Below are 12,992 nucleotides of genomic sequence, written 5' to 3'. Positions count from 1 at the left end.
GCTGTCTGTAAAGCAAACGCACATTTTGATTTTGGATTTCAGTGTCACACAGACTTTAAGGTGGAACGAAGAGTTTGAGAGTTTCACAGTGAATTATCCAGTGGAGGATTTTTCTTCTTCTTTGCAGGTTTGAAATGTGAACATTGTTCTGCTGCAGTCAATGGACTAAACCAGAGAAGAAGAAAACAGACTTTACCATGAAGATCCTCAGTGTGGATCAGTATAATATCAGCCTGATGTCTGCAGTTTAGAGTCAGCACAACAATCATATTCATCTCAGCACAACTAAAACATGCTGACTGACCTCAGAGTTTCAAATCGACAACGTGGACTCTTCAGGAAACCACACAGATGCTTCACTCCTGGATCCTTCAGGTTGTAGTTGTAGCTCAGGTCCAGCTGTCTCAGATGGGAGGGGTTGGACTTCAGTGCTGCTGCCAGATAATCACAGCTGATCTCTGACAAACCACAGCTGACCAATCTGTATAAAGAATGAAAGATGTAAGTTTATTAGACAAAGAGCTTGAAATCATTCAGTGTTTCATCATCTGTTCAGAGCTGAAGAAGGTTCAGAATGTAGAAGTTTAGAAAATGGAAACTCCAAACAGCTGAAGCCAACAGGAAGCAGCTTCAAACAAACACAACAAGAGAAAAAACTCTGAATGTTTCACATTAAAGTCGTACATTTCTCATAAAAACAGGACAAAGACTTGAAAAAGTCGTGTTTTTCCTTCCAGGAACCACATGGCTTCACTTTTAAAGGTGAAGTGTGACAGAAACGGACATATTTGAAGTCCAACACCTTTTTCCAGTCACATTATTAAAATGATGACAGATTACAAACTCTCAGCTGTGTCTGTAATCAAACCTCTGTAACTTTGCTTCACTTCAGCAGCATCAGCTCATGTTCACATGTTGATTCATGGTTTGCTTCAGTTTTTCATCGACTGCAGAAGATTTTGAAGGTTATCTGCTATAAAAAGCCAGAACAGGAAAACCTGCTTCATGTGTTTCTGTTTGATCCTCAGTGACTTTGACACAAAGGCCTCTGCTGTGATGATCACACCTCTGATCAAGTCTCACAGTGTCAGCTTTGTTTTTATACATATGGATATGTGCTGATAAATGATCAGAGTTAGAATATTTCCCACTGTCTGCTGTGTGCCGTGACCTTTGACCTGCTAAAGACAGTCAGCTGTGGATGATTCATTGTTGTGTCTGATACTTAGAACTGTGAGGAAGAAGCTACACAGTTAATCAGGGTCCCCTCTCTCTGAATCAGGAAAGGTGGGCAGGCCGCGTGTGGGCCACGGGCCATACGTTGAGTATCACTGTTTGAAATGTGAACATTGTTCTGCTGCAGTCAATGGACTAAACCAGAGAAGAAGAAAACAGACTTTACCATGAAGATCCTCAGTGTGGATCAGTATAATATCAGCCTGATGTCTGCAGTTTAGAGTCAGCACAACAATCATATTCATCTCAGCACAACTAAAACATGCTGACTGACCTCAGAGTTTCAAATCGACAACGTGGACTCTCCAGGAAACCACACAGATGCTTCACTCCTTGATCCTGCAGGTTGTTGTTGGAGCTCAGGTCCAGCTCTCTCAGATGGGAGGGGTTGGACTTCAGTGCTGCTGCCAGATAATCACAGCTGATCTCTGACAAACCACAGCTGACCAATCTGTATAAAGAATGAAAGATGTAAGTTTATTAGACAAAGAGCTTGAAATCATTCAGTGTTTCATCATCTGTTCAGAGCTGAAGAAGGTTCAGAATGTAGAAGTTTAGAAAATGGAAACTCCAAACAGCTGAAGCCAACAGGAAGCAGCTTCAAACAAACACAACAAGAGAAAAAACTCTGAATGTTTCACATTAAAGTCGTACATTTCTCATAAAAACAGGACAAAGACTTGAAAAAGTCGTGTTTTTCCTTCCAGGAACCACATGGCTTCACTTTTAAAGGTGAAGTGTGACAGAAACGGACATATTTGAAGTCCGACACCTTTTTCCAGTCACATTATTAAAGCAGACAAACTACAAGCTCATTTTCATTCCAACAAGTCATCTTCTGACCTGGACTAACAACACTGGTCTCTATGTGCAGCTGGCTGTGAGACCAGTGCTCAGGGAGCGTCTACAAAGTGCAACACTGAAAGAACATCACACACTCATTTGCTTCCAGCACTTTCACACAAACATCTACTGTCATCATTGTCACCAAACTCTGTGGATCCTTTATTGCAAATTCAAATGGGATCAAATGGTCAGACAAAAGAGGGTTATGAGGAAATATGATGAAATGTTGTGTATTAGCAGCAAGTTATTGAATCATTTTCCTCAGAAACCAAACAAAATGATTGACAAACATGTTTTTACAAACTCAGTGTTGGACTTGGATCAGCAGGATAAGCTGATGTTTAAAGGCATTTGAGTCTCGCTGTATGAGAGTCCAGTTCTTACTCAATATTTATGGATGATGTTCTTTCAGTGTTGCACTTTGTAGACGCTCCCTGAGCCTCACAGCCAGCTGCACATGGACCAGCTGACATTACCCAGCATTAGAGGCGGCTGTAAAAAATTCATGTTCCCATTTAAATGGTTTTAATTTGAATAAAACGATGTTGATTCATTCAATCCTGAATCGATGTTTAATATTAATGTATTTTGCCAGAATCTCAGCTTAAAGCTCCCAAAAGTATTTCAACAACAAGCAAACAGCTAAAACAGTAAATGAGAGCAGCTAAACACACAAAGATGGAAACACAGAGCGTGGATCGTTCACTCGACGGCACGTACACGGACACGCCGTCGGGGCTGACAGTGGACAGCTCACAGATCCTGAAGCTGCAGGTTTCATCTGTCTCCAACCAAAACTGAGTGAAGCAGCAGCAGAAGAAGATCCAAACTCTGCTTTACGTTTGATGAACATCGTCATGAATTCTCTCTGACTTTGACCTTTACTTCCTGCACAGCTCTCTCTCTCTCAGTGTACTTCAAGAACAGTTTACCTTCAGAAATCTGTTTCCTGCATGATTCACTGCTTATTACGCACCAGTCTGCTGTTGTGTTCACTGCTGTCAGCCTCCGAAAACAAAGCCTCATTTCTGCTGTTCAATACTGAAGAAATTTAAACCTTTTAAAATGATGACAGATTACAAACTCTCAGCTGTGTCTGTAATCAAACCTCTGTAACTTTGCTTCACTTCAGCAGCATCAGCTCATGTTCACATGTTGCTTCATGGTTTGCTTCAGTTTTTCATCGACTGCAGAAGATTTTGAAGGTTATCTGCTATAAAAAGCCAGAACAGGAAAACCTGCTTCATGTGTTTCTGTTTGATCCTCAGTGACTTTGACACAAAGGCCTCTGCTGTGATGATCACACCTCTGATCAGGTCTCACAGTGTCAGCTTTGTTTTTATACATATGGATATGTGCTGAGAAATGATCAGAGTTAGAATATTTCCCACTGTCTGCTGTGTGCCGTGACCTTTGACCTGCTAAAGACAGTCAGCTGTGGATGATTCATTGTTGTGTCTGATACTTAGAACTGTGAGGAAGAAGCTACACAGTTAATCAGGGTCCCCTCTCTCTGAATCAGGAAAGGTGGGCAGGCCGCGTGTGGGCCACGGGCCATACGTTGAGTCTCACTGTTTGAAATGTGAACATTGTTCTGCTGCAGTCAATGGACTAAACCAGAGAAGAAGAAAACAGACTTTACCATGAAGATCCTCAGTGTGGATCAGTATAATATCAGCCTGATGTCTGCAGTTTAGAGTCAGCACAACAATCATATTCATCTCAGCACAACTAAAACATGCTGACTGACCTCAGAGTTTCAAATCGACAACGTGGACTCTCCAGGAAACCACACAGATGCTTCACTCCTGGATCCTTCAGGTTGTAGTTGTCGCTCAGGTGCAGCTCTCTCAGATGGGAGGGGTTGGACTTCAGTGCTGCTGCCAGATAATCACAGCTGATCTTTGACAAACCACAGTCCTTCAATCTGTATAAAGAATGAAAGATGTAAGTTTATTAGACAAAGTGCTTGAAAGCATTCAGTGTTTCATCATCTGTTCAGAGCTGAAGAAGGTTCAGAATGTAGAAGTTTAGAAAATGGAAACTCCAAACAGCTGAAGCCAACAGGAAGCAGCTTCAAACAAACACAACAAGAGAAAAAACTCTGAATGTTTCACATTAAGGTCGTACATTTCTCATAAAAACAGGACAAAGACTTGAAGAAGTCGTGTTTTTCCTTCCAGGAACCACATGGCTTCACTTTTAAAGGTGAAGTGTGACAGAAACGGACATATTTGAAGTCCAACACCTTTTTCCAGTCACATTATTAAAGCAGACAAACTACAAGCTCATTTTCATTCCAACAAGTCATCTTCTGACCTGGACTAACAACACTGGTCTCTATGTGCAGCTGGCTGTGAGACCAGTGCTCAGGGAGCGTCTACAAAGTGCAACACTGAAAGAACATCACACACTCATTTGCTTCCAGCACTTTCACACAAACATCTACTGTCATCATTGTCACCAAACTCTGTGGATCCTTTATTGCAAATTCAAATGGGATCAAATGGTCAGACAAAAGAGGCTTATGAGGAAATATGATGAAATGTTGTGTATTAGCAGCAAGTTATTGAATCTTTTTCCTCAGAAACCAAACAAAATGATTGAAAAACATGTTTTTACAAACTCAGTGTTGGACTTGGATCAGCAGGATAAGCTGATGTTTAAAGGCATTTGAGTCTCGCTGTATGAGAGTCCAGTTATTACTCAATATTTATGGATGATGTTCTTTCAGTGTTGCACTTTGTAGACGCTCCCTGAGCCTCACAGCCAGCTGCACATGGACCAGCTGACATTACCCAGCATTAGAGGCGGCTGTAAAAAATTCATGTTCCCATTTAAATGGTTTTAATTTGAATAAAACGATGTTGATTCATTCAATCCTGAATCGATGTTTAATATTAATGTATTTTGCCAGAATCTCAGCTTAAAGCTCCCAAAAGTATTTCAACAACAAGCAAACAGATAAAACAGTAAATGAGAGCAGCTAAACACACAAAGATGGAAACACAGAGCGTGGATCGTTCACTCGACGGCACGTACACGGACACGCCGTCGGGGCTGAAAGTGGACAGCTCACAGATCCTGAAGCTGCAGGTTTCATCTGTCTCCAACCAAAACTGAGTGAAGCAGCAGCAGAAGAAGATCCAAACTCTGCTTCACGTTTGATGAACATCGTCATGAATTCTCTCTGACTTTGACCTTTACTTCCTGCACAGCTCTCTCTCTCTCTCAGTGTGCTTCAAGAACAGTTTACCTTCAAAAATCTGTTTCCTGCATGATTCACTGCTTATTACGCACCAGTCTGCTGTTGTGTTCACTGCTGTCAGCCTCCGAAAACAAAGCCTCATTTCTGCTGTTCAATACTGAAGAAATTTAAACCTTTTAAAATGATGACAGATTACAAACTCTCAGCTGTGTCTGTAATCAAACCTCTGTAACTTTGCTTCACTTCAGCAGCATCAGCTCATGTTCACATGTTGATTCATGGTTTGCTTCAGTTTTTCATCGACTGCAGAAGATTTTGAAGGTTATCTGCTATAAAAAGCCAGAACAGGAAAACCTGCTTCATGTGTTTCTGTTTGATCCTCAGTGACTTTGACACAAAGGCCTCTGCTGTGATGATCACACCTCTGATCAGGTCTCACAGTGTCAGCTTTGTTTTTATACATATGGATATGTGCTGAGAAATGATCAGAGTTAGAATATTTCCCACTGTCTGCTGTGTGCCGTGACCTTTGACCTGCTAAAGACAGTCAGCTGTGGATGATTCATTGTTGTGTCTGATACTTAGAACTGTGAGGAAGAAGCTACACAGTTAATCAGGGTCCCCTCTCTCTGAATCAGGGAAGGTGGGCAGGCCGCGTGTGGGCCACGGGCCATACGTTGAGTCTCACTGTTTGAAATGTGAACATTGTTCTGCTGCAGTCAATGGACTAAACCAGAGAAGAAGAAAACAGACTTTACCATGAAGATCCTCAGTGTGGATCAGTATAATATCAGCCTGATGTCTGCAGTTTAGAGTCAGCACAACAATCATATTCATCTCAGCACAACTAAAACATGCTGACTGACCTCAGAGTTTCAAATCGACAACGTGGACTCTCCAGGAAACCACACAGATGCTTCACTCCTGGATCCTGCAGGTTGTAGTTGGAGCTCAGGTCCAGCTCTCTCAGATGGGAGGGGTTGGACTTCAGTGCTGCTACCAGATAATAACAGCTGATCTCTGACAAACCACAGCTCCACAATCTGTATAAAGAATGAAAGATGTAAGTTTATTAGACAAAGAGCTTGAAAGCATTCAGTGTTTCATCATCTGTTCAGAGCTGAAGAAGGTTCAGAATGTAGAAGTTTAGAAAATGGAAACTCCAAACAGCTGAAGCCAACAGGAAGCAGCTTCAAACAAACACAACAAGAGAAAAAACTCTGAATGTTTCACATTAAAGTCGTACATTTCTCATAAAAACAGGACAAAGACTTGAAAAAGTCGTGTTTTTCCTTCCAGGAACCACATGGCTTCACTTTTAAAGGTGAAGTGTGACAGAAACGGACATATTTGAAGTCCAACACCTTTTTCCAGTCACATTATTAAAGCAGACAAACTACAAGCTCATTTTCATTCCAACAAGTCATCTTCTGACCTGGACTAACAACACTGGTCTCTATGTGCAGCTGGCTGTGAGACCAGTGCTCAGGGAGCGTCTACAAAGTGCAACACTGAAAGAACATCACACACTCATTTGCTTCCATCATCCAACCTGAAGAGGAAACTGACGGCTCCCCTTCAAAGTAAAAGCTGCTCCTTTTGGACACAGTATCAAAGAAAGTCTACAGTATAACACAGAAAAGACAGAGCAAAGTTTTGGTTGGTTTTAAATTGTGCAGAAATGAAACAACACTAAGCTCAATTATGTGACAGACATTTCATCCCATGTCAGTTTGGCCTCATCCTGGGCCGGATTATCCAGCACACACTCTGACCACAGGCCCAGGGGCCACGCACAGCTGGGCTCCATCCAAGAGACAGCAAACAAACCAACACAATAATAAAAAGCACCATGTGATCTTCTTACATCTTCAAGACAAACATAGTAAAAACATGAGCATATTTGTTTCCTGATAAAATGATGTGACAGGTAGAACAGAGTAAAGTGGTGGTGTTACAGCCTTTCTCCCCTCTGCTGCCGAGGCTGTTAGTCTCTCCCAAACTCAGCTACAGGACTTCCAAATGAATGAAAGCAGCAGAAGTGGCTTTACAAATGAAAGAGGAAGAGGAGAAGAAGAGGAGAGGGAGGCCACCCTGACCATCACTCCAGCTGAAAACATCACACTTCCATTAAAGTTGGTGAGGAAATGTTGAGCAGGATGAGCTGCTGGCTAATCTGGAGGCTGTAGCAGCAGCTCACAGTCACAGTGGGTTTCCACTCATGAAAAAGCTCTGGCTGCTTCATTTCTCATCTCATATCAGAGACTTTAAAGCTTCACTGAAGCTGTACTGTGATGCTTCCATATTCCAGTGAGGCCTCCATAATGATTTCAGCTGTTCTGTACACACACTGTGTGCCCTGTATGGCTCAAAGTCTCTGCAGCCTGTTTTTATCTGCTATCATCAGATCGTCATCATCCTCATTCACATCCCTCACACACTCTACAGCCTCATCAGCACTGACTGATGGAGCACAACATGAACCTGTGGAGGCTGAAACACTGTCCTGTCAAACATCTCCCCGTCACCACTCCACTTCTGTCAGCCTTTAAATGAACCCTGCTCAAGCCTGTCACTTCTGTTTGGAGCCAAAAGAAAAAACTGTTGTTCAGTCGTTTGGAAAGACTCAACATTTCTGAAAGCACTCAAACTTCTTCACATTTGTCTTCAGACACATCCTGAACATTTAGGAACTAAAGAAAGTTCCAGGAGGGTGGCACGGATGCCCCTCCGGTGGTCCTCCTTGGGCTCTCGCACTCTGGGGCCTCTGGATGTCTGGGGCCTGGATCTCCTCCATGCCTGCTTCATGCCCTGGGGGGCGGGGCTATGGCTCTCTACATCCTCTAGCAGACCATTACATGAAGAAACCTTTTGAATACAAGCGTGCTGATCCACACAGGTGTGCACACGGGTGGTCACTGTTCATAGACATAAACTACACCTCTATTGGTGCTATTTCCAAGCACATTGTGCGCTGTCGGTCCTGCTTGCTGCACAACAACATTCAATATTTAGTATTTACTGCTGTTTACACTAGATTAACGTGATGGTGTTGTGTTTAGTATGTTGCTGTTTTTTTTGCTTGTTTTCTCTTCTTTTTCTCTCAACAGGTGATCCAGGAGATTCCCCCCCCCCCCCCCCCCCCCCACTCCTTTCTCACTGTCCCTCCCCCCTTCTGTTTTTCTTTTCCTTCCTCTTTCTTTCTCCCTTTCCTGTCCCTCACTCATGTCTGTCCCGTCTGTAACAACTGAAAATAAAATAAAATAAATAATAAAAACAAAGGTCGATCAAATGGACCAATACGGCAATGCCACGATGATCCATTTGGCAAAGTAAATCCATTGTGTCTCCTTGTTGGTCTTCAGACAACAATTCTGACGGATAAAGAACCAAATGGGACAGGCAAAAAAAAAAAAAAAAAAGGAACTAAAGAAAGTTTCAAACATCAATCAAAGACCTGAAATATAGAAAAACTACAACATCTGCAGACAGTGAACTCACCTCAGAGTCTCCAGTCGACAGTTTGGACTCTGCAGTCCAGCACACAGAAGCTTCACTCCTGAATACTGCAGCTTGTTCTCGCTCATGTCCAGCTCTGTCAGATGGGAGGGGTTGGACTTCAGAGCTGAGGCCACAACTTCACAGTGAGTCTCTGAGAGTCCACACTGAGTCAGTCTGTGATGATAGAAAATATAAAATGTGTTATTATAAAAGCAGAAAATCTGCATTATAAACACAGACTGAATGTATATGAAGACAAAACAGAGTGAGGTCATAATCTGATGAACATCTGCTCTTCACATCTGTGCTTCAGCTCCTCTTACTGTGTTTGACATGACACAACGACTGAGTCTCTCTCAGACCTGCAGACTTTTAATGAGAATCTTTGTTTGGCTTTAATCTGTAGATGAAGGAGGAAGATGGTGTCACATTTAGGCTTCCATAATGTCCACAGTCTGTCACTGAGATCTGATCCAGAGTCAGAGTGAAGACACACATTTGGATTGTTTCCTGTTTTGACTCCAGAACATTTGAATGAGCTCAGCTCAGTGAAGAGTTCCAGCTGGAAAGATGATCTCTGTTTGCTACCTGCTGTCAGGTACGACTGTTCACGTCCACACGCAGGAAAAACCTGCTGACTGTTACCAAACGGAGCAGAAATCTCATCACTGGACAATAATGATGAACTCACAGCTGCTGATATCAGAGCTGATTTCAGGGGAACTAAACACAGAAATGATTGGCTCATTTTAGCTTTCTGAGCCATTATCTGCTGGTGTGTCGCTAGTTGGCAGAAAATGATTTGTATTCCTGTTCAGGGCTTCAGTGTTTATGAGTCCAGATCCAGGTGACAGCAAGTCAAAATGATGTTACCTGTCTGTGTCCAGCAGCAGCCTGTATTCACTTTGAATATTGTTATAACCTGACATGGATCAGTTTGTCTTTGATTGGTTTGTAAATGTCACTGTTTCCATTGGACCTGAGTGACGGTACAAAGACAGAGAGGGAGAGAAAGGAGAGAGAGGATGGAGACAGCAAAGAGAGAGCAACACAAACAGGTGAGAGTGGACAGGTGACCAAGGTCAGCAACCAATCAGAGAGCTTCTGTTTGACCCACAGTCACTGATGATGACTGCACATAACCATCAGTGTGTTACTCTGATATCAAATATGGATCCTGCTCTTATAATAACGATCATCAGATGATGTTATTGTGTTATTTTGTAGCTGAATACGATGTTTGTGTGATTATCAGTGAAAGAAGCAGTGAGGAGGATGGAGAGAGAGAGAGGACAGAGGCTGAAGTTAGAAACACTAAAAGGATTTTTCATGGATTTCATGGATGATTTGAGTGATTTCCAGCAGGACACTTAAACATGTCAGTGGACGTCCTAAAGAACATATTCACTGATATGAAACGTGTCACTGAACAGGATCAATATCAGTGGAAACATGGTGGAAACAGCTGTGACTGCATGGATGTGACACACTTCAAATCTGTTCTCCACTCTTGGATTTGGGACCCATGGAGCTGCTGCTGAGTCTGTACAATAAAGGAATGGTGTGGAAGGTTGTAGCGTACGGACACAAACACTTTGTGGTTACAATCTGATTTTATTTTCAAAATTAAACTTCTAACCTACACTGATCAATGATGTTAATGATCACATCTGGACTCACCCAGCCTTTCTGCAGTTCCTCACAGCTGGAATCAGTTTCAGTCGTCCCCCTGTTGATGTGTTGTACTTCTGCAGGTCCAACTCATCCAGAACCTCCTCTGACATCTGCAGCATGAAGGCCAGAGCTGAGCACTGGATCTCAGAGAGTCTCTCTGATCTGTTCTCTGACTTCAGGAACTCTTGGATCTCCTGATGTACTGAGAGGTCGTTCATCTCCATCAGACAGTGGAAGATGTTGATGCTTCTGTCAGGAGAGATTTTATCACTGTTCATCTCCTTCAGGTTGTTGACGACTCTCTGGATGGTTTCTGGACTGATCTCTGTCTGACCCAGCAGACCTGCTAAGAGTCTCTGGTTGGACTCCAGACAGAGGCCATGAAGGAAGCGGACAAACAGGTCCAGGTGGCCATTTTTACTCTGGAGGGATTTCTCCATGACTCTCATAAGCAAATCATCAGAAAATGAAATGTAATAGTAAGGATCATCTGGATTATTTTCCAGGAAGTTCTTCAGCACCTCTGTCTTCCTATTGGTGTGACAGTGGAACATGTAGACAGCAGCCAGAAACTCCTGAATGCTCAGATGAACAAAGCAGTAGACTGGTTTCTGGAAGATCACACACTCTCTTTTGAAGATCTCTGTACAAACTCCTGAGTACACCGAGGCCTCTGTCACATCCAGACCACACTGCTCCAGGTCTTCTTGGTAGAACATGATGTTTCCTTTCTCCAGATGTTCAAACGCCAGCCTCCCCAGCTTCAGAAGAACTTCCCTGTCAGCCTCCGTCAGCTCCTGTGGACTCGTCTCACGTCTCTCATGGTACTTGTTCTTCTTCCTCTTTGTCTGAACCAGCAGGAAGTGTGAGTACATGTCAGTCAGGGTCTTGGGCAGCTCTCCTCTCTGCTCTGTAGTCAACATGTGCTCCAGAACTGTAGCAGTGATCCAGCAGAAGACTGGGATGCTACACATGATGTGGAGGCTCCTGGATGTCTTCATGTGGGAGATGATTCTGCTGGACAGCTCTTCATCACTGAATCTCCTCCTGAAGTACTCCTCCTTCTGGGCGTCAGTGAAGCCTCGTACTTCTGTTAGCCTGTCAACACATGTAGGAGGGATCTGACTGGCTGCTGCAGGTCGGGAAGTTATCCAGACGAGAGCCGAGGGAAGCAGATTCCCCTGGATGAGGTTTGTCAGCAGCTGGCTGACTGATGACTTCTGTGTGACATCAGACAGCAGCTTCCTGTTGGTGAAATCCAATGAAAGTCTGCTTTCATCCAGGCCGTCAAAGATGAACAAAAGCTGAGAGACAGCCAGCTTCTCTGCTGAGACCTTCTGTAATGTTGGATGGAAAACATGGAGCAGCTCCAGAAGACTGTACTGCTCATCTCTGATCAGGTTCAGCTCCCTGAATGAAAGCAGAACCACCACACTGACATGTTGGTTCTCCAAGCCCTCTGCCCAGTCCAGAGTGAACTTCTGCACTGAGAAGGTTTTTCCAACACCAGCCACGTCGTTGGTCAGAACCACTCTGATGGGTCTCTGTTGGTCAGGTAAGGCTTTAAAGATGTCCTGGCACCTGATTGGAGCGTCATGGAGGGCGTCCATCTTGGAAGCAGTCTCCAGCTGCCTCACCTCATGTTGGGTATGAACCTCTGAACGCTGTCCCTCTGTGATGTAGAGCTCAGTGTAGATGGTGTTGAGGAGGGTTCTACTTCCTGTTTCATCACTTCCTTCAGTCACACGTTCACATCTCCTCCTCAGACTGATCTTATGTTCATCTAAAACCTCCTGCACACCAACATCTGCTGAAAGAAAGAAAAACAGAAAGAAAACTCTTCAATGTCTGAACAACACAAGAAGTCCAGTTTTCAGAAATGAGTCCATCAGCAGACAGATGTTCAGTCTTACTTTGTACACAGCTGCTCTGACTGGCTGTCTGCAGTCCAGCTCTGCTTCTGGATCTTTCTCCACACTGTGGACAGGAGGAGTCTCCTGATGAAGCAGACTGGTCCCAGTATGAGGGGATGCACTGTCTGCAGAACCAGTGTCCACAGCTGGTAGAGACTGGATCCTTCAGGACGTCCTGACACAAAGCACAGCAGGACAGCTGCTCCTCCTCACAGACACCACTCCTTTTCCTCGTCCTCCCTCTGTGAACACATTTCTTTATCACTAAAAACATTGACTGTTAGTGACAAACATCCAGATTTGATGACACTGTGCAGAAGCTGTGATGGTGACACAGAAAAGTCAAAGTGGAGATACTTCTGTCCACCTTTGATTAGACTCATTACAAAAAGGAAAACAAAGTTTGAACACAGTCATGTTTCCAGTTCACTGACTTACATTTATTCCATGGACACTCACTCTAACCTGAACCACAGCTACAACCCAACATTGTTGAGGCCTCATCTCCTCCTTTCCTGACTGTAGAGGTTAAATATGCAACAACCAACAAATAAAAGAATTTGGTTCATTTCAAAGAAATTCACACGGTGACCAAGTAAAGTAACCGTAGTAAA

General features: G+C 43.4%; 1 protein-coding gene across 1 annotated transcript; it reads right to left on the bottom strand.

Moving 5' to 3' along the window:
• Positions 1–1,491: 1,491 nt before the first annotated feature.
• LOC146632980 (protein NLRC3-like) lies at positions 1,492–12,655 on the bottom strand. Its single transcript, XM_085351254.1, has 4 exons — positions 12,379–12,655; positions 10,472–12,275; positions 8,792–8,965; positions 1,492–1,687 (listed from the first exon to the last, which is right to left on the bottom strand). Exons 1-4 carry the CDS (start codon positions 12,650–12,652, stop codon positions 1,492–1,494), a joined length of 2,448 nt encoding a protein of 815 aa, XP_085207380.1. The 5' UTR covers positions 12,653–12,655.
• Positions 12,656–12,992: the final 337 nt, after the last annotated feature.

Source organism: Diplotaxodon limnothrissa, linkage group LG4 (assembly GCF_057381915.1).
Source record: "Diplotaxodon limnothrissa isolate DT_005_m linkage group LG4, D_limnothrissa_male_GT1.1, whole genome shotgun sequence".
Taxonomy (NCBI): Eukaryota; Metazoa; Chordata; class Actinopteri; order Cichliformes; family Cichlidae; genus Diplotaxodon; species Diplotaxodon limnothrissa.
Note: the sequence above shows the minus strand (reverse complement) of the source record. Positions and strands in the feature narration are given on the sequence as shown.

Bases quoted from the DNA above. Each gene is read 5' to 3' on its own strand.
- LOC146632980 (XM_085351254.1), bottom strand. From the start codon at position 12,652: ATGTTTTTAGTGATAAAGAAATGTGTTCACAGAGGGAGGACGAGGAAA. The intron at 8,966-10,471 runs GTGAGTCCAGAT...CTATCATCACAG, and splicing joins AGGAACTGCAGAAAGGCTGG to ACTGACTCAGTGTGGACTCT. The intron at 1,688-8,791 runs GTGAGTTCACTG...TTCTTTATACAG, and splicing joins TGTCGACTGGAGACTCTGAG to ATTGGTCAGCTGTGGTTTGT.